Below are 21,439 nucleotides of genomic sequence, written 5' to 3'. Positions count from 1 at the left end.
GAGGAGCTGGTGAACTTCTAGGTCATCGCCACAGATCTGACAGGTACCTGTGGCCTCCATGTCCTACAGGTCACACTGAATACAGGAACATAAAAAGCCCCATAGGCCCCAAGGTCACTTGTAGAGAAAGGTTGGTGTCATTCTTCCAAGAAGCAAGAATTTAAGAGGTCATACAATGGCAAAGGAGCCCTGGTGTGATGCTGTGGGTCAGTGCACTAGACTGCAAGGTCAGCAGTTGAACATCAATAGCTGCTCTTTGGTACCCCTATACAGGATTGCTATGGGTCAAAACCAACTCAACAGCATTTAACAACAATGGTTGAGGTGGCTTTTCTCCCTTCCCTAGACTTTCCCCATTAGTCACTCCAGGAAATCTTTCTGGTTGGACACAGCTGTAGTGTCCATTTTCTTTTGCCATGGCTCCAGCAACAATCTCTGGAGAATGAAACTCCCAGTGGATGGTGTGCCAAAGGCTGCTACTATCCACTTCTCAGAAAAGTTTTGTGAAATCAGTATGGTAGGCATTGCTGAAACCGTCTGCAGGTTTGGCTGTGCGCCACTTCCTTTTAGGCTTAAGGCTGTCCTCTTCTAGGTCTGACCATATCTAAAATGCAGGGTGGGGCTCAGTGATGTCAAGGAGCTTATTTTGACCTATTAATTGCAGGTTTGTGGGTCTCCATCACTAGGCGGTGTTATGTGTACAGACCCAAACGGTTTTCCTAAAAGATCTGTAGGTGAACCTGAACGCGGAAGCTATTCATGATAGGATGTGAACTCCAGAGGAGGGACACGGCTAGGTAGTCAAGGCTATCAATGCTGGACACCAGGGCGGGAAGGGGTCTCTGTGATGGGGACTGGGGAGCACCATGTAAAGAGGCCGCTGAACTCCAGCGTTCATGGAATCTGCCACTCCTGCTCCAGTCAGCGCCGGAGACAGAAGGCAGCCGAATCCGAAGAGATGAATTAAAGCCATTGCCCGATGACTGGCTAGAGCCAAAGGCAGCTCAAGCCAGTGCCGCTCTCGCATGGGCTCCGAACACTCCATATGGCCTAATCTGAGTTCCACAGGACGCGTGATGGCGCCAGAGCACCCAGTTAAGCCCATACCAACCAGCTGTTGGGTCACGTGGCACGAGCGGCGCAGTCCGATGACATACGCTGTACGCGAACCCTGGTCACGTGATGTGACTGGCGCTGTACGATGACGCAGCATCCAGCCCCTCGGTGCCTCTCCCGCCCCGCCCCGCCGAGTCCTTTTGTCCAAGATGGCGGCGCCGGGGGCGCTGCCTCCTCAGCCGTCGCTGCCGCCGCCGCCGCTGTGAAGGGCCTGCGGGCCGCCCGCCCGCCTGCCGCGCCAGCGCCATGAAGCGGCTGAGCGAGCGAGACTCGAGCCCGAGCGGGCGCGGCTCGTCATCGTCGGCCAAACGACCGCGGGAGCGCGAGCGAGAAGCGGAGGCGGGCGGGCGGCGGGCGGCGCACAAGGCCTCGGGCGGCGCCAAACACCCCGTTCCTGCGCGGGTCCGCGACAAGCCGCGCGGTAGTGGAGGGGGAGGGCATCGCGACGGTCGTGGCGCCGGGGAAGCGAATCACCGTGCGAGCAGCGGTCGCTCTTCAAGCTCGGGCGCCGGCGGCGGGGGACGCGCCGGCAAGGCCTCCGGGGACCCGGGAGCCTCCGGAGCGTCACCCCGCGCGTCCCCGCTGCCGCCGCCGCCGCCACCACCAGGAGCCGAGTCCACAGGCCCCGGCTCGTCAGCGACCGCGCCCGAATACAAGACGCTACTCATCAGCAGCCTGAGCCCCGCGCTGCCCGCCGAGCACCTAGAGGACCGGCTCTTCCACCAGTTCAAGCGCTTCGGCGAGATCAGCCTGCGCCTGTCGCATACGCCGGAGCTGGGCCGCGTGGCTTACGTGAACTTTCGGCACCCTCAGGACGCCCGCGAGGCCCGCCAGCACGCCCTGGCCCGCCAGCTACTGCTCTACGACCGTCCGCTCAAGGTGGAGCCCGTGTACCTGCGAGGTGGTGGCGGTGGGAGCAGCCGGCGAAGCAGCAGTAGCAGCGCCGCCGCCTCTACACCACCTCCAGGACCACCCGCGCCCGCCGATCCCCTTGGCTACCTGCCGCTACATGGAGGTTACCAGTACAAGCAGCGTTCCTTGTCCCCTGTCGCCGCCCCACCACTACGGGAACCCAGAGCTCGTCATGCCGCCGCTGCTGCCGCCGCCGCCGCCGCTGCCTTCGCCTTGGATGCTGCTGCTGCCGCTGCCGTGGGCCTGTCCCGGGAGCGGGCCCTGGACTACTACGGGCTGTATGACGACCGCGGTCGCCCTTACGGCTACCCGACAGTGTGCGAAGAGGACCTGATGCCCGAGGACGACCAGCGGGCCACGCGCAACCTCTTCATAGGAAACCTGGACCACAGCGTGTCAGAGGTGGAGCTGCGGCGCGCCTTTGAGAAATACGGCATCATTGAAGAGGTGGTCATCAAGAGGCCAGCCCGTGGCCAGGGTGGCGCCTATGCCTTCCTTAAGTTCCAGAACCTGGACATGGCTCACAGGGCCAAAATGGCCATGTTGGGCCGGGTTATTAAGATAGGATATGGCAACCTTATTAAGATAGGATATGGCAAGGCCAAACCTACCACTCGTCTCTGGGTGGGTGGCTTGGGTCCTAACACCTCACTGGCTGCACTGGCCCGAGAGTTTGACCGTTTTGGGAGCATTAGAACCATCGATCATGTCAAGGGAGACAGCTTTGCCTATATCCAGTATGAGAGTTTGGATGCAGCACAGGCAGCTTGTGCTAAAATGAAGGGCTTTCCCTTGGGTGGTCCTTATCGCAAGCTTTGTATAGATTTTGCCAAAGCAGAGGAGACTCGGTATCCACAGCAGTACCAGCCCTCACCACTCCCCATGCATTATGAGCTTCTCCCAGATGGATATGCCCCATACTGAAACCTAGATCCTGACCTGAGGGTGCGGGATAGGACCCCCCCACATCTCCTGTACTCAGACCGAGACCGGACCTTTTTGGAAGGGGATTGGACTAACCCCAGTAAGGGCTCTGACCGCCGAAACAATCTGGAGGCCTACAGCCGTACTGTGCGCAGTCGAAGTGGAGAACGCTGGGGGGCAGACGGGGACCGTGGGGTGCCCAAGCCCTGGGAAGAGAGGCGCAAGCGCAGGAGCCTTTCCAGTGAACGTGGACGTACAACCCACTCCCCTTATGAGGAACGGAGCAGAACCAAGGGTGGTGGGCAGCAGTTGGAGCGAGGTTCTGACCGTACCCCTGAGCGCAGCCGCAAGGAAAACCACTCCAGTGACGGGACCAAGGAATCAGGCAGCAATTCTCTCAGCAACAGCAGACATGGGGCTGAGGAGCGGAGTCACCACCACCACCACGAGGCTCCAGACTCTTCCCACGGGAAGAAGACCAGAGACAGCGAGCGCAATCATCGGACCACTGAGGCTGAGCCTAAGCCGCTGGAAGAACCAAAACATGAGACCAAAAAGCTAAAGAATCTTTCAGAGTATGCCCAGACACTACAGTTGGGTTGGAATGGGCTTCTTGTTTTGAAAAACAGCTGCTTCTCAACATCTATGCACATCCTAGAGGGGGACCAGGGAGTCATCAGTGGTCTCCTCAAAGACCACACTTCCGGGAGTAAGCTGACCCAGTTGAAGATTGCCCAGCGCCTTCGACTGGACCAGCCCAAGCTTGATGAGGTTACTCGTCGAATCAAGCAGGGGAGCCCCAATGGCTATGCGGTGCTCTTAGCCACCCAGGCAGTCCCCAGTGGGCCGGGCACTGAGGGGATGCCCACGGTGGAGCCAGGCCTACAGAGGCGGCTTCTCAGGAACCTGGTATCCTATTTGAAACAGAAACAGGCCGCGGGGGTTATCAGTCTGCCAGTGGGTGGGTCTAAGGGCAGAGACAGCACTGGCATGCTCTATGCCTTCCCGCCCTGCGACTTCTCATAGCAGTACCTCCAGTCTGCACTGAGGACCCTGGGCAAGCTAGAAGAAGAGCACATGGTGATCGTGATAGTAAGAGACACTGCCTAGCCCAAACATGTCTTTTTCTGACTCCATGTTTGTCACAAAAGCAGTTATTTTAAAGTCTGACCTCCCTTGGTTTAATTCTCTGCTGGGTTATTTTGGTTCATTTGGGAGGGGGGAGTGGGGAGGGGGGGAGAGAGAGCCTGTTCACCACCAAAATGAAATTTCTAGGTTCTTTTGTGTGTTTTTTTTGTCATAAGAAGGGACTCCTGTTATGTTTGTTTCTAGTGTACAAGATTCTGTCTGCCATGTTCTGTATTTTTTTATATTTTGACTAACTGTATGGAAAGTTGTCAGTAAAACCTTTGTCAGAGGATGCATTTTTAATCCTGTCCAGAGTGCTGGTTTAATCAAGTTTCTTTTCTCAAAAACCACCCCCACCACCTCCCCCACTCTGTGCACAGGTGCTCCTCCTCAGCCCCCTTCTGGGACCACAATTGTCCAAAAATCCTCCTGCACAAGGGCTCAGCTCCTGGGTTCTTGGGCTGAGGTGGGGCTGTGCTCACTTGTTTTTAATCTAGGCAAGTGGGCTTCATTTAGGGCTCTAAATCCCACCTCTACCACCAGCATCAGCAGGTGTGACACCAACTGGTACTTTAAAAACTCAGATTGATTCTGACTCGTTCGTAGCCACCACGTATCGCGTTTCTGAGGCTGCAAATCTTTATGGAAGCAGAAAGCATCTTTCTCCTGCAGAGAGGCTGTTGGGTTTGAGCTGCAGACGTTACGTTTAGCAGTCCAGTGCTTATCCTACAGCACCACACCAGAACTTCTTACAGCTACTGGTAGGTGTGCGTTTTTGGTTTTTCCTTCTTTAAACAAATTGTGTGTCCGTGTTTGAACTGTAGCTGCCAAAGTGCTGTCTTAAGGTCGGTTTGAAAGCTGGTGGTCTTTAGCAGATGTGTTTGGCATGGATAGGAAGGAAAAGCAGTGCAGTATTACTGTCAAGGAGTCTTTGTGACATCAACCTGCCTAGGTCATCCCTCTTGACCCCCCTCTAACCTTATTCAGCCCAGGGACGTAGGTGTTGGAGACAGTCTGGGGATCTGAGGGAGGATTGGGATAGTGGGTGAGGGCAGTCTTTATAATTTGTGAATTCCTTTTTCCTGACCTTTGTGAATTTGGCTTTTTGGTCAAATAGGCTTGTGTCCAGTTATATCTAGAGCTTTGTGGGGGACACTTTTAAGTCAACAGGACTGAACTACTTGAGTGATGCCGCTTGGGAGTGCGCGCAGTTAGGAAGCTACTTAGATAACAGCATGTGCCGGAGGACTCTTGCGCTGAGTGAGGTGGAGAATGCTGGGAGGTGTTATTTGCAGTGTTGGCCGTTCAAGTCATGCTGAGGGGTAGGGGCTGTGGAGACATCCTCTGGCTATGAGGATTGAGGGGAGTAGTTTTCACTTTTGTCCTTGTCTATGGGATGGTAGTATAGGCCAGCAGTGTCAGGAACGAGGGAGGGAAACCCGAACTCTGTAGCACTTGCCACCAGACCATGGCCCCAGTTGGAGCCAGGCCAAGTGTAGTCTGATTGAAACAGAAGCCTGTGTGTGGCATCTTGAGTGTTCCAAAAGGTATTGTCTTCAGGGCTTAAGTGGGAGCCCTGCTGTAAGTCCTCAAATGATGGGGAACTTAATACTAGCTATGCCTTCCTGTCCATGAGCTGGGGCACCCGCCATTTAGAGACCCTGGAGATCGGGGTATGGGCTTCAGCTAATGCTGGAGATCAGGCTAGGGGCTTACTGGGCTTCAGCTAATGCTCATGAGAACAGGTGCAAGATATATTACCATGAGATAATATAAACAAGTTTTTTCACCTGAGCTGTGGCCACAGCTGCCAGGAAACTAAGCAAGTCCGTTGGGGCAGAGCAGAGCCACAGATGCGTCCTCCCTGGGCTACAGGCACTGGTGGAGCCCTCAACAATAATTCTCATCTCACTTGGGGCAAATGAGGTGGGAAGATGGCTGGAAGGCCCATTGCAATGGGTTCCTACAAATAAAACTAGGGTGATTAGTCAAAACTTTTCTGACCTGCTGGGTGGAAGAAGGCACTTGATCCTTTGCCACCTGTTCAGGGATGGTACCCTCTGGCCTCAGCCACACCCTGCTGTGTGAACTTCCTTCACTTTTCAGACTCTTCTTAGCCACTTCCTCTGCTCTCAAGGTCTTGGTCAAGACAAGTGAGGGTAGGTCAAGTGGTTAAGGCCCTGCCTGGTGATCTGAAGTTGTTTCCAGCAGGAAGCTGTTTAGCTATTTAGCAGTGAGGTTGCTTGTAGGCAAAAAACCGCTTTGCAGCAAAATCAGCTTCCTTGTTAAGTGCCATCAAGGCAGTTCCTACTCATAACAATCATGTATAGGGTTTCCAAGGAGTAGCTGGTGGATTTGAACTACCATCCTTGGGGTTATCAGTCCAGTGCTTAGCCTATTAAAGGCCAAAAAGCACTTTACAGCAAAATTAGCCATATTAGTGGTTTGCTACTATTATGCAACCACTATTATGCACTACTTTTATGGAAGCGTAGTGGTTACGAATCGGGCTGCGAACCTCAGGGTCAGCAGTTTGAAACTACCAGCTGTTCCGCGGGAGAAAGATGAGGCGTTCTGCTCCCGTAAAGATTTACAGCCTCGGAAACCAACTCTGCGGCACATAGCAACAACAGTGATCCAGTAAGCACTCAATTGCTAACCACACATTTAGCACTTCAAACCCACCAGCAGCTCCTTGGAAACCCTATAAAGGGTCACTGAGTTAGAACCAACCCGACCACACTTAACAAAGAACTGGGTGTATCCTTAGCCTCGGAAGATTCTTTCCTGAAGGTGTGTTGTCAACATTGTGTTTTTTTATTGAAGGCCCCATCTCTGAGGCCTGTGGGCTCTCAAGAGCTCTAAGTAGATTTCAGAGAGTTGAGGCCGGCAGTCCAGTACTTTTACTTTTAATACTAGACAATTCACTGATTCTTCTAATACATTTGGTACCAACAGTCAGCCTCTCAGGTTAGCGGTTGGCTACCCATATAAGCTAAGACAAAGTGACTTCTGAGCTGAGAACTCTGCTCTCTCGAGGGCCAGGAGGTTGTGTGTGTGACACAGGCCCACTGCAGTATAGATGACAAGCTTCACAGCGCCCCTGAGCCCAGCAGGACTTTTACCAGCCCCTGCTGGACTTTTAGCTGTCTTGTTTACTTCACTACAACCAAGCAGCTACATTTGGGGGGAATCAAAGAAAGCATGGACTTCCTTTGTGGGACAGAAGGGTGGGATGGGATGAGTGAAATGGTGGGAGTTCCTGGTATTTTCCCTGGTGGTTTTTGAGTCCTTGGAAGCATTTTTCTGCAATTCTTCCTGACTAAACTTGTGGAGATTAATAGCCACTGAGTTAATTCCACCTCATGGCAACCCCATGTGTAGAGATCACTACAGGTTTTTAAGGTGACCTTTCTGAAGCAGATTACAGGGCCTGTCTTCCAAGATGGCTCTGGTGGTTTCAAACTTCCAGGACTGGAGAATTGCTCACATCCACTGTTTGTAATGACAAGCACTTCCCCAAATTTATACTGAGCAGCTGCCACCTTGATTCAACATGAGGACAGTGGGATGTATCCATAGTGGACAAGGCCCCTTGCACCTCCCTGGGCCCTGACAAGCTGCTGACAAGTACTCTCAGGGTAGCGATGCCCTCAGAGGGAGCTGTAGACCCCAGGCACACACACACTGCCACTGTTCTCCCTGGAGGTTTTATTTGAGCAGAACCCATTCTCCCTCCTGGTTGGCCTTCTTGGCAGGTGGCCCTTGCCTGATTGGACAATGCATGGAGAGGCCACACCCCATTGGTAAAGAGAACAGGGAAAGGCCATAACAAAGACAGATTTGTAGTTTATTTTGTGTGTGTGTGTGTGTGTGTGTGTGTGTTTTAAATAAATAACACATTAAAGAAAAAGGCCTTTGATTTGTAATTTCCACATTGGGGAGAAAGGGAAGAAAGAAAGCTTCTTGAAAAACTGAATCACGAAGGAAAACAGAGGGAGTGAACTTATATCCTAAGTTCCCTCAACTCCACAAAACCAATATCCATGACCTTACGGCCACCAAGCCATGAAGGCAGGGAGGGGATGGTTCTGCATTTCTCCGGAAACAGCGCCTGCCCCCCATCTCTGGCAGAAAGGGCAATTAACCCAACAGCATGAGGCAACCAAACAAGTTAAAAAATCATATATTATATTTATAATAAAATAGTCTTAATCCTTATCAATTTAAGAAACCACGATTTTCCTTTCATTTAAATATGTATGTAAAAATGCCTCTCTATTGTTTTATAGCCGCCATTTTCTCCCGTAGAAAATGAAGTGCATGGACAAGAGACCTGGTGGATATAAGTTCATACCCTCGCTTATAAATGCTTGGTTGTTGTTGTTTTTTTTGTTTTTTAGTTTTATAAAAAACTATTTCTTGTTCTTTAAGTAAAGAACATTATACAAAGAAAATATATTGTGAAATAGCCCCAGAGGCATGTTTTTTTTTTCCCTTGAGGAACTATATGTCCATCCTTGGGGGTGGGGTGGGGGTGAAGCAGAATAGGGCCTAACCCTCTTGTCTTTTGTGGTGTTAAACTTTTTTTTTTTGGGAAGAACCTTCAGATTCAAATGAGACTCTCTAAGCCATAATCTTCAGAATTCAGGGCATGCAGTTTCCTTAACAGCCAGCCAGCCCTGGGAGAAGGGAAGCGGAGGTGTTCTGAATTCACTTGACTTAGTTTCCCGCCTGTGAGGGCTCTTCAAAGATGGTGATGGCCTCTCATTCGTTCAGAGATAAGAAGATGTCATCTTCCAGGTCAGAGTTGTCAGAGCTGTCAGCTGAAAGGGAAGAGGAGGGAGAGATGAGGTTACACGCCAGGCTTAACAGGACGCCTTCAGGAAGGATGCTCCTAAACACACACACCTGAGCAAGGCTAATTACCAGCTCCCAGAAAGAAACAAACACCAATTAACTCCTTGGAGCTGGCTCTGGAGAATATACACCTGTTGCTGGCATGGTCGTCACCCCAGGGAGCCCCGGCTCTTACCTTTCTGAGAGCCTGGGCACGGTGCCCTCTGCCTCCTGGAGGCTCCTTCTCCTGCCGGGAGACCTGGTAGGGCCAGGAGGACCTGCTGAGGGCAGGGCTGAGGGGAGCAGTGAGTGAAGGCCCTTGGCCTCTGGCGTCAGTCAGGCCTACTTGGCCTCGGGGGACAACTGGACCAAAGCAAAGGTGAATAATCTCTTGTCTTAAACTCTTTAGTCATGTTTCTTTCTCCATTCCTTAGAAGAACTCATAAGGCAGCGATACAGTCCACCTAGGATTCATTCCTTTGTCATTTCTGAATGTTAACCTGCAAGGAACAAATTTCCAAAAAGGTAGCAGGCAGCTGGCAGTAAGACACAGGAGAGCTGTCCAGAAACTTATGTGGGAGGCCAGGAAGGAGCAGCTTGTACCATCTGGAAGGGGACACAGCTGGCCATCCGAGAAGCACTCAAAAGGAGGTAGCTACATCACACGTGGCTGATCAGAATGGGAGAGAAACACTGCCTAGCTCATAAAAAGACTATTTTTGTTTGCTGAGTCAAAGCTCATAAGCAAGGAAGCTGTGAGTCTGAACTTTAACAAAGGCCCTAGGAAAGTAGGTGGACAAATCCTAAAATGAAGCCTTATACAGGCCAACAGGCTCTGGACTACAATGCAGAGAGAAGCAGCCACTGGCACCAACGATGCATGTTTGTTCATAAAGCTTCCTTCACTATGAAAATTGAAGTGTTTATGGGAAAACAAAACCATGGCAGTGAATGAAAGTAAGCACATGAGATGCCTGGGAAAACGAAATGGGCATGAGAAATACAGAACAAACCAAGAGCCTGACACTGCTGATACATACTGTAAGCCTCTCCAGGAGGAAGTGCCAGTAGGGAAGGGGACTCCTGCCCAGAGCTGAACACAGCACAGGCCCTGGGCCCACACTTAAGGCTCAGCAGACATCTCGGTAGACCCACAAGATTCTTAAATTGATAAGGAATAAGACTATTTTATTATAAAAATATGATTTTTTTAACCTGTTTGGTTGCCTCATGCTGTTGGGTTAATTGTCCTTCCTGCGAGATGGCGCTGTTTCTGGAGAAATGCAGAACCATCCCCTCCCTGCCTTCATGGCTTGGTGGCCGTAAGGTCATGGATATTGGTTTTGTGGAGTTGAGGGAACTTAGGATACAAGTTCACTCCATTTTCCTTCGTGATTCAGGCCTGTCTGCCCATAACTACATCTCTAGTAACTGCTAAGAGTCTTACTTCTGTAATTCATTTAAGGCTGTAAATGCAGCTTAATGTGGATCCCAGCACAATCTTCTTTAAACTGTTAGGTTTATTTTGAGAGAGCACCTCAGGGCCTGGGCATTGATGCCCCTCTAGTGATCAAGTGGTAGGACTCTTACTCTCTCATCTGCCAGTTGCTGAAAAGACCCAATTCCAGGCTCTTTGAGGCAAAGGGAGTCTAGATTGAAATAATTCCTACAGGATTTATTTATTTATTTATTTATTTTGTAACTGACAAACAGAGAAAGAAAAACACTCCATAGTCAAGATGTTTCTCTAAGGTGGGGGTCTGCGCCTGGCGTAAGGCCCCCCAGGGGTCCAGGCCCCATGTAAAGTGGTATACAGATACATGGGTGTGGCTTTTTGTCATCTCGGGCTTTCATCATCTAAAAGCTCCATATCCCTAACAATGTTAAGAGCTATTGCTCTAGAGGATTCATTTGAAGCAGAACATTAGCAAACCAAGGGAGCCGAGAATGTTCTGTCTGCTCCAGAGAGCCGCTGGGGCCTCCTATGAACAGAGTGGTGGAGTACACACTACATTAGACAGCAAGGTTGGTCTGAAATGCAAGGTCAGTGTTTCAAATGCACCAGCTACTCCTCAGAAACCCTATAAAGGGTCACTATGAGTTGGAAACGACTCAATGGCACTTAACAACAACAAAGGTTAAGAGTCCAAGTTGAAATGCCCCCAAGTTATCTACACATTTTAAACATCAAAGATTCCCCACCCAAGTTAGTGACAATATTTTCATGACTGACAGATTAAAACGTTTTCTTAGACTTGAGAGAAAGAATTTCTTAAGCAACTGAAGGTTAAAAGGAGGCAGTAATTTGACAAAGCAAATTCAAATCTGGTGGCTTTGTGTGGAGTTCTACTGTTTTGATGCTGTAGGATAAGTATCTGGAGTGCTAACCACAAGGCTGGCTAGTCCAAACCCATCAGCTGATCCTCAGAAACCCTATTCAGGGGTCTTAAGAGTTGGAACTGACTCAAATGCACATATTTAAGAATGAAAACTTAGAGCAACACTCTTATATCAGAATCCCGACCACCTGTTGTTCACTGAGCCCCTGTGAATAGGAAAGCAGAACAGTACTCAAAATGAGACAATTAAAAGCTTTAGTAAAACTTGTTCTATTATTGCCATCCATACTATACCATGTCCCATGCCCTTTAGTCTTCCTACCCAGTTCTCTAACCATGGCTCAGGACAAGACAAGTCCTACTCCAAGTATGGTGCAAAAGAAGCAGATCAGTAGCAGATGTTGTCTATGAGCTCCAAAGAGCATCTTCAGAAAACAACTTTGGTAAAAGAACTTCGGTAAGAAAGTCTCTGCTAGGCTAACTAGTCGTTGTTGTTGTTGCTAAGTGCCGTCGAGTCGGTTCCGACCCATAGCGACCCTAGACAGGGTTTCCGAGGCTGTAAATCTTTACGGGAGCAGAACACCTCATCTTTCTCCTGCGGAGCGGCTGGTAGTTTCAAACTGCTGGCCTTAAGGTTCGCAGCCCGATTCGTAACCACTAATCAAAGAAAATAGATTAAAGTCACAGTGGAGTAGGACATATCTTTTATATATTGTCATTTATATGTTGTTTTTAAGTGCCGTCAAGTCAGTTGTATACAAGGTTTCCGAGACTTTAAATCTTCATGGGAGTAGAAAGCCTCATCTTTCTCCTATTTATATACATACACTCAAGTTAAGTGTCGTCGAGTTGGTTTTGACCCATAGTGACCTGTAAAGGGTTTCTGAGGAGCAGCTGCTGAGCTTAAGCCACTGACCTTGTGGTTCAAATCGACTTTGCAATCAAGTGCACTAACCCACAGCGCCATACCTGTGTGTGTGTGTGTTCATAAAAATGGAAGTACTGACTTTGACACATGTTTCAACATGGAGGAACCTTGAAAACATGCTTAGTGAAAGAAGCCAGACACAAAAGGCCACATACTGTATTATTCTATTTATATGAAATGTCCAGAATAGGTAAATTAATAGGGACAAAGTAGAAGTTACCAGTAGCTGGGAGAAGAGGGAAATGGGGAGTTATTACTTAATGGTATGAGGTTTCTGTTTGGGGTGATGGAAAAGTTTGGAAATAGATACTGGTGATGGAAATAGATACTGGTGATGGTTATACAACATTGTAAATGTAATTTAGTGCCACTGAATTGTATATACTTAAAAATAGTTAAATAGTGTACATCTTCACATACATTGTCCCACCATTTTTGTTTATTTAAATCTATTACGGAGAGGGTTGGCATTTGTTGGACCTACGCCGACACAGTAGAATAGGCTGTAACAACGGAAGTGCGCTATGTCTGTCTGTACATTCCAATGTGGTAGCTGCTTGGGGCTGTTGAGCATTTGAAATGTGGACATGAAAATAAGGAACTGAATTTCTCGTGTGATTAATTTACATAGCCAAGTGGTTAGATGTTGGCTGGAGTAGCTACATGCAAACTGGCTGGATATCCCAGGGATTATTCCCCGAGTCTGGGCAGTGGCACCTCCCATAGTGATACTGCCATGAGCCCTCCTGAGAGGGGTAGGCATTGTGCAGCTGTGGAACGAGTCGACTTGGGGCTATCCCTTTATTCAGGACAATTAGCAAAGTCAGATAAGGAATAGCCAAACCTGTCCTGATGCAAAATTACTACAGAGATTAGTAAATTATTCTCTTTCGGAATAATAAAGAGAATAAAAAGGAAGTAAGCAAACACAAAAGCCAAAAAGAACCACTTGTCCCCTGGTCTTTAACAAGGATTAGCCAAAAGCATGGAAGGAACACCTCCACAAGAGGGACTTTATTTCTGTGTAACTGTAGAAAGGATTAGGTACAGCACCCCTGAGGAATAAGCTGACTGATATCAGCCCTGCCCCTTTGGGAGAAGTATACCTAAATCATCTAAGGTGAATCCGTTAAACCAGAGTTGGCAAACTAGGGCCCCAGACTCTAATCTCTAGCCTGCCACCTGTCACACTCACTCCTTTACTTATCTAGGGCTGTGTTTGTGCTACATCAGCAGAGCTGAGTAACTGTAACAGACCTACAAAGCCTAAATATGATTTCCTGGCCCTTTATAGAAAATTGTTTGCTCACCCTTCTCTAAAGATAAGAAATGATGGCCAAGTGCTTACTTGTTGGATGAGCAAGCAAAGGATCAAGGAAGAGTGTGTGCGTCTCCTCAAGGGGCTGGGAGCGGAGAGTCCTCAGCCAGGGCCACAGAACCCCACTGTGCTGCCCTCTGGGTTGGGCTGGTCCAAGAGAGGGAATCTTTCCCAGGTGTTGCCCAGGCTTGTCCTGGTGGCCTGCCCTATACTTACTGTCCCCTAGGATCAGCTCCACCTCCTCGTCTGCATCAGAGTCCTCGTCCTCCCCGTCCTCTCCCTCCTCTAGCAGGTTTGCTAGCTCCTCATCAGAGGGAGAGAAGTCATTGTCCCCATCCTCCCCTGCATTCTCATTGTTGTCATCCTCCTCCAACTCTGCCTCCAGTAACTGGTCTGTGTCAAGCTCATCTAGATCATCAGTGTCATCATCATCTTCATCATCATCTTCCTCCTCCTGTTCTTCTTCTTCCTGGGGAGAAATTGTAACACCGATTGAGACACACACAGACGTTCCCACTCCCCACCTTAGGTCATGTGGTAAGTCCTTCCCAAAAGGACATGGAGGGAAAGTGTCAGTAAAGACGGTGGTAATCTGAGGTTGGCACAGATGTCACAGGCTCGCGGATTAGTCAGTGATGGCTAGACAGGCACACCCAGGACTCCCAGGCCATCAAAGCCCTGTCACAAAGGCAATACGGCTCATGCAGACAACTCACTTCACACAGGTCTCTGCTGCCATCAATATTCTATATTCCTTGTTAAATAATAATGAAGCTGAGGGAGCAAATCAGCTAGAACTAAAGCTTCTGCTTGGAATCTAAAAAGTGAAGCTTTACTGAGGATGGACACAGCTGCCGAGTCCCGTTCTGCCCTTGTAACCCCCTAACAACACTCCCCTGAGCACCGATGACATAGCATTGCCACACTACAGACACTAAAACAAACCCACTGTTTCTGTTCGAAGCAAAACAAAAAGCTATGCCAGATACTGTTCATCCTGCTACTCTAAGAGAAGTTCCCAAAGGCAGGAAAGTCCACACAATCCTGGGCCTTGTAAATGACAGCATCTTCACAAATGACAATTTTGTACTAGAATCCAAATCGTCTCCTTAAGTGGGAGAGCACACAATGACACCTCACTGCATTGGTAAAGATGACTGATTTCCCAAGCAAGTATAAGTATTCAGACCTTTTGATTTTCTGTCTTAGCCAGTCAATTACTTAAGGTTTTGGCAACAACAACTTCTGGTAACTATGGGGGTGGGGGAAAAAAACGGATCCCTTTAAATATACAGCAATCCTAATACTTGCACCAGGTTTTGTGGGGGTATTGTGTGTAAGTGTACACATAATGGCCCAAGAACACAGTTCCACTGCCTTGACCATACCTAACTACAAGGAAGGAGCTGAGGATGCTTGGAGAAAGCAATAATGAAGTGAGAGACAAACTCACAGCCCCTACAAAATACAGCAACATATACAAATTCAGGGAAACTATTACAAAGTCACTGCCTACCACATTATCACCTTTGCTTTTTTTTCTGAGCACACTTTCATGCTCTAATTGGTGCTGTAGGATCAGTACTGGACTGCAAACCACAACGTCAACAGTTAAAACCCACCATCTGACTCTTTGGAATCCCTATACAGGGTCACTATGAGTCAGAGTTGACTAGTGGCACAGTGGTTAAGTGCTCAGCTGCTAACTGAAAGCTCACTCGTTCTGCAAGAGACAAGATGTGGCAACCTGCTTCCATAAAGATTTATAGCCTCAGAAACTTTATGGGGCAGCTCTACTCTGTCCTACAGGCTCACTAGGAGTCAAACTGATTCACTGGCGAGTTTTTAAGTTCACTCTAATCCATTTATAAGGTACCGCCATTAAAAGTACACGAAGGAAGAGCTGACCCAGGGCACGGTCACTTAAGCCTTTAAAGATTTCACAGCTTCTAAAGCTACATAGTTGAGTGGGTACATGAAAAGTTAAACTGTTCAAACAGGCATTTACTAACCATTTGGTTTCATTTCTAAAACCATCAAAGCTTAGTGGATCCAGAACTGAGAAAACTTCCATATTAAGAGCATAAGTTGTCAATTTACAAGGTAGCATTCCAAACTCTCTCAGCAGCCTACCAAATTCACCGTTTATTACTCTTTGTATGCGACAGGGAGAAGGAGGGAAAATGAGTCGGAAGGAGAGAGATACCTGAACCCCACAGAAAGCCCATGGCATCCCTGTCTGTACTCCTACTTGGGTACCAGAGCTGACTAACCACACACATATATGGCCAGGAATTCACTTCCTAAGTCTTAAATCTGAAACTGGAGCGAAGCAGAGGTCCACAAAACTTGTTCAGAAAGTTATGGCAGAATCTAATTATGTGGTTGAACCCAAATTTTCTGAGCATTCTCTCCTGGTTCAAACCTGGTTGACAGCATGAGCCCTCTCCTCCACATCTAAAGAGCCAGTTAAAATTGAAACTATGTATATACATAGCTTGCAACTAACTTAAACACAGCGTCCCACAATGGTAGTGACTCAAGCATTACATGTGCCACAGTGCTCACCAGTGTCTGACATAGGTAACACAATACTGAGTTATTCACATAACTAGCTGTTATGATTTTCACATCTGTTTTGTGTGTGATATTACTGTGTAGTGCATGTACAAAACTCTAATGATAATATCACTCCCTCACCTCCTGTGGTGTATGTAGTGAATTATCTAATGTCTCTTTTAGCCATAGTCTGTAACTACCACCAAACAGCATTTCTGCCCTGCTGGGTCTGGCTGGGTAAGAGAAGATACTGATAGGATGATTTGATTCAGCTGTGGATCTTAACCGAGTTCATTGGAATTGTAAAATCTTGGAACTCTGGTGGTGGTTATGCTGACTCAGAGTGACCCTACATAGCGGTTCTGGGCCTGTAAATTTTTACAGAAGCCGAAAGCCTCATTCATAACCACTATGCTACCAGAGCGCCTTACTCTGGCATGCATATAAAATGAAGTATCTATCTCAGATCCAAGAGTGGAGCATGTTTTGTGGAACTGTAGACAAGCAGCTCTGTCATACTGAAGGAGTGCCAGAGGAGCAGCTGCAGTAGAATCAACCAGAGCATGAGACAGAGCAATGGACTTCCTAGTCCACACAGCAAATAAAGCTGAGTGACTCTGGGTGACTCTAGGCATATAAGTAAGGGCCCTAAGTTTGTGGACCCACAGAGCTAGAGTTGAGTGTCTGCAGACTGAGGCTTATGGTAGAGTGGTGTGTCCTATGGGTATGTATCAGTAACTGACTTGGACAACTTGCAACCTGTTATATATCTATCCCATAACTGTATACAGTCTGAGTTCCCTGTGGCCATTGCAACAAATTATCTAACTCAACTGAACAGAGTGGGAGGATGGTTTGGTGCCACAGGCTTTTTGTTGCCGGCTCTGGTAGCGTTGTTGTTGTTGTTATGTGCTGTGGAGTCGGTTCCGACTCATAGTGACCCTGTACAGGGTTTCCAAGGCTGTAAATCTTTACGGGAGCAGACCGCCTCATCTTTCTCCTACGGAACTGCTGGTAGTTTCGAACTGCTGACCTGGAGGCTCGCAACCCGATTCATAAACACTATGACGAACCACCACCACCAAAGACCCAAATTCCTGCAGATGACCAACCCACCCCACTTTGAAAGAAGTCCAATGAACTGGTCTGAGCACATTCTGAGCCCTGATGTCACCGTGGTATGGGGAGGAAGGCATCCTTCCTGCTCTGGACCTTTGTTCACCATGGGACCTAGTTACCAGAGATACGCCTTCCTTGTCCCCAGTCCACTCACCCTCACATTCATTCTCTCCACTGGCTCCTTACCTTCCATGTGGTAAAGAGACCTTAGGGTTGGCCATTCACTTTTCAAAGAGCTTGCACAGACATAGGCACACCCAGTTGAGCTCCCCAAAACCTAATACCTTTTAAATCTACACAAACTTGCACTGTATTCCACCTGTGGAGTTTTGAGAAGGGTTCCTGGCATCCAGGTCCTCACTCTAGCTCACGCTCTCTCTCCCTTAACATGGGTGGGGAAGCTTTTTCTGTCAAAATGTGTAACATCATTTGCGGACCATACAAAATTAACAACTTAAAAACAGCCTGCTATTTGGGTCAAACATTGAATTAGCTCACCACTAATTTGAGGGCTAGAACTGCAGTTGTGGCAGGGCCAGACCAAATACTTTTTGAGGGCTTTATAGGGCCCGCAGGCTGGCCGTTCTCCACCCCTGCCAAACACCTGGCAATGCAGCACTCATTTATCTAGCACTATCATCAACTTGGGCAATTTATTTTGCCTCAGTGGGACTGCTAGTGGGATACAAAGGAGAGAAAAAAAGCTGGGTGTGCCTATTGTCTATGTAAGCGCTTTGAAAAGTGAATGGCCAACCCTGAGGTCTTTTCCAGCTTCTCCTGCTCTGTGTTCTGTGCAGTGACTGACACCAGACAACACTGTACTGTTGCCTTGATCCTTCCTTTGTCTCGTCCTCTAAACATAGGGCTTCCTCCAACTTTTACTGGAAAGTTCTATGTCCCTGGACGGTGTAAACGGTGTAAACAGTTAACCAGTTCAGTTACTAGCCAAAAGGTTGACAGTTCAAATCCACCCAGAGGCTCCTCCAAAGAGAGGCCTGGTGATTTATTTCTGAAACATCAGCCACTGGGAGTTCTATGGAGTACCATTCTACTGGTACATGTGGGGTTGCCAGGAGTCATAGTCAACTCTGTGACAACTGGTTTTAATCCATCTGTACCACCTACTTCAAAATCTTGTTATTCCAAAACTGGACTCAAACCACTCAAATTTAGAACCTCTTCCATGCTGCTCCCAGTTACTATTTCCATGGCTTCATCAACTGTTGTACCTTACAAATCTGGGATCCCCAAAGTTCTTCCCCTGTCTCTTTCACTCTTTCTGCCAGTCTCCAGTATTTTCAACTCTCTATGATCCTGTGTTTTCCTGGATCAAAAGTCCACAAGGGTTCCCTATCACTGCCCACATTACAGAAGCAACACCTATTTACTGAGCATCTGTCACATGCCAACGTCTCTGAATCACAATCTCTTGTGATTAAGATTCTTCTAGAACACAGACGCCTAAACTGTAACCAGGGTCCAGATCATCAGTCAGAAGGAAAAGCTTTACAGACCATACTCACACAGGTAGAGTTTGGAAATGTTCCTCAGGAATTGCAATGCTCACTCCTCAATAAGAACTATTGCACAAGATGAGTTCTGGTTCTGGTTCTACAGATCTAGTCCTCTGTAAAAAAAATTTTACTCCTTTCCCACAAACATCCAATGACAGAATCAAAATGGTAAATCTAAGTATTCCCTTTGACCTTCTCTCTACATCAAACTATTTCACTCTTCAAGACCTACACAGTAGAACACCCAGATGCTTTCCCAGTAGATAAATCAAGAGTCATTTTATGACATATAATTTGGTTCTCTTTTAGAGTACAGAATTTTTTAGGTAATTTGCAATTCTTATTCAGGATTTCATATACATACCTACTTTTCAAATGAAATAGCATTTAATCTATATTTTCTTCCAAACATATAACCAATCTTTTAGAAACCCAAACCTCTGGACATACTTTTAGAACAGAATCTGTAAACAGAGCTTAAAAAAATAAATGGAACTCAAACCTCAAGCTAAATTCTAACACTTTAACATGTCATCATTTGCAAAATTAAAACACCTGCATCTCCTGCCAATACTTGTTCTGGGGTTAATACTCTTTAAAAGCTACAGGTTCTCTAGAACTATCTATAGAGGGTCACACTGAGGATAGCAATTTGAAAGATTAGATGGGAAATTTAGAGGACAGTGCGTTTTTGTTAATGAGGGAGGAACAACTCAGAAAAGGGCTACGAATGGTTGTACAGCTTGAATGTAATCAACATCACTTAATTGTGTGAGCACATGTGGAAACTGTTGAATTGGTGTATGCGCTGCTTTGTAAATTCTCAAGCATAAAAAATCTTTTTAAAAAAAGAAACATGTTCATTTCAGGGTCATAAAACTTGGCGTTTCTCTTGTCACTGGCAGACTCTAACTCACATACATTTTAAAGTTTATCGGTGGAAAAATGGGCTTCTTGGTAATCACCACATTCAGCTCTGGGTAGAGATGGGTAGAGAGGCGCAGTAGGTGTGTAATCAGTAAAGACGCTTACCAGCTGCTTCTAAGCAATGGCGAACACACAGGAAGCACAGCACACAGTGTGTCCCAGATTCCAAAATGGAGTAGAGAAAAGAAAGCGTTATTCCCTTGTTGAGGTTTTTAGAAATTTAAGGTTAACTATAACTAACTGAAATGTACTTACTTCAAAATTTAAGAATGATCAAATATTAATCTTTAGCTTTTCCATTTTCTGAAAAGCCAACTTCATAGTTGACTTAAGTGATTTTTTAAAATACATGGATACCAAAATTACAGTGAATAGGAGTTTTGACAGGTGACCGACTTGGCTCTGCTTTGATCAAATGCTTTAAGGCACGCAGACTTCCAAGAGGCCTCAGAACCAAATGCTTGTGGACTGTCAAATACACTGGATGTGTTTTCATTCATTGATACAGTGATGGAATTCCTTCCTTCCTATGAATCTCCACATTTAAATAATGGCAAAAGATAACCGTTTCTATGGAGTATAAATTAAAGCTCAGTAAAACTGTTTAAATAACTATCATTTATGCAGACACTTTATATTGGATCATTTGATCAGATGATGGCTGACCATCTCATCAAATGACTTCTGAGTTTATCTTGCTGAGGTGAAAAGGCAAATCCAAAGGTGTCAGTCACAGGTGCCTGCATCCCTTAGCCATACAGGACATACCTGGAATACCCGAGACATATATCTAGATTAGGTAAAAACTTTTGAATAACAAATGCTTCATATGAAAATGAAAAGTATTTTGTTTTAAAATCAGGAAAGTGAATTTAAAACAAAAATCAAGCTGGCACAGAAAGAGGCAGCAGGAAGAAATCAGATGGGATGAGTAGTAAACATAGCGAAACACCACTGCAAGATTCAAGGAAGACATGAAAACCAACAAAATTAAGATTACAAAGGAGACTTACTTAAATTCAAATGGTCTTATACTATGCATGTTTATCTGTAAATTACAACTCAAAATGCCATATGCTTGAGCACAGCATATAACCAGTTCTCTCATGAATGCCCACAAACTTGAAATGTACCAAATGATCCAAGGACTATGGGATCACTACTGCAGGGGAACTGTGCCTAGAGCCCGAGATGTGCCCGGAGCACAGTGTAACTCTAGGTAGACACTTAGTCCTGTCAGAGATTAGAAAACCTTTAGGCTTTTCTGTAGACAGGCCCTGCTATACCAGCCCCTCTCCACCTTGACTGTCCATCCCAACATAGCCCTGACTTTTCTTTCTGTACCAATGATTCAGAAGTTCTAACCACTACCCCAACATCTTTAAAAAATATCTTTCTCTCGTAACCCCTCTAAAGGAAAGTTAAGCAGAAATACAGAAGGAATTATTAATCAGTCTTTTCCTTGACCCAAACCTCCCTGGAAGCAAGAGATAGACTGGAGAGGAGCACCTAGGTTGTTCAGCTAGTTAGTTCCTTCCTTCCACAGCTAGCCACCAATCTCCAGAGCCCTTGCTCTCACTACCTCTCCAGAGGTGTCTAGAATAATCCTAGGTTTTGTTGACCTCTCTGTCAAAGATGGACCCGGTACCACACGGACCCTGGTGATGGCTACCCGCAGATAATGGCTGCGCAGTGCCTTAAAAACTGCAAGGAGGAACAAACAAGATGGCGGATCGGGCTGACATATAGCAGAGAGCTCCGCCAACAACAACACAGAATACTCGAACAAGCAGGCTCAGGGGCTGGTCCCAGAACT

General features: G+C 47.0%; 2 protein-coding genes across 3 annotated transcripts in view; one reads left to right on the top strand and one right to left on the bottom strand.

Annotated features, from left to right (window-relative positions):
* The first annotated feature begins 1,362 nt into the window (after positions 1–1,362).
* Positions 1,363–4,062, top strand: RBM15B (RNA binding motif protein 15B). Its single transcript, XM_006878279.1, is given in 1 exon segment — positions 1,363–4,062. A coding segment is annotated over 1 exon segment (2,700 nt).
* Positions 4,063–8,481: 4,419 nt separating this feature from the next.
* VPRBP (Vpr (HIV-1) binding protein) overlaps positions 8,482–21,439 on the bottom strand; it is a 123,486-nt gene continuing 110,528 nt past the window's right edge. For both annotated transcript variants that reach the window (XM_006873556.1, XM_006873555.1), the window contains 2 exons: positions 13,721–13,973; positions 8,482–8,906 (listed from right to left, as the gene is read on the bottom strand). In XM_006873556.1, the coding sequence (XP_006873618.1) occupies positions 8,848–8,906; positions 13,721–13,973 (312 nt within the window). In that variant the 3' untranslated portion in view covers positions 8,482–8,847. The remainder of the gene's footprint in view (positions 8,907–13,720; positions 13,974–21,439) is intronic.

Source organism: Chrysochloris asiatica, unplaced genomic scaffold, assembly GCF_000296735.1.
Source record: "Chrysochloris asiatica unplaced genomic scaffold, ChrAsi1.0 scaffold00246, whole genome shotgun sequence".
NCBI classification, from domain to species: domain Eukaryota; kingdom Metazoa; phylum Chordata; class Mammalia; order Afrosoricida; family Chrysochloridae; genus Chrysochloris; species Chrysochloris asiatica.
This window is presented reverse-complemented; position numbering and strand designations above follow the sequence as displayed.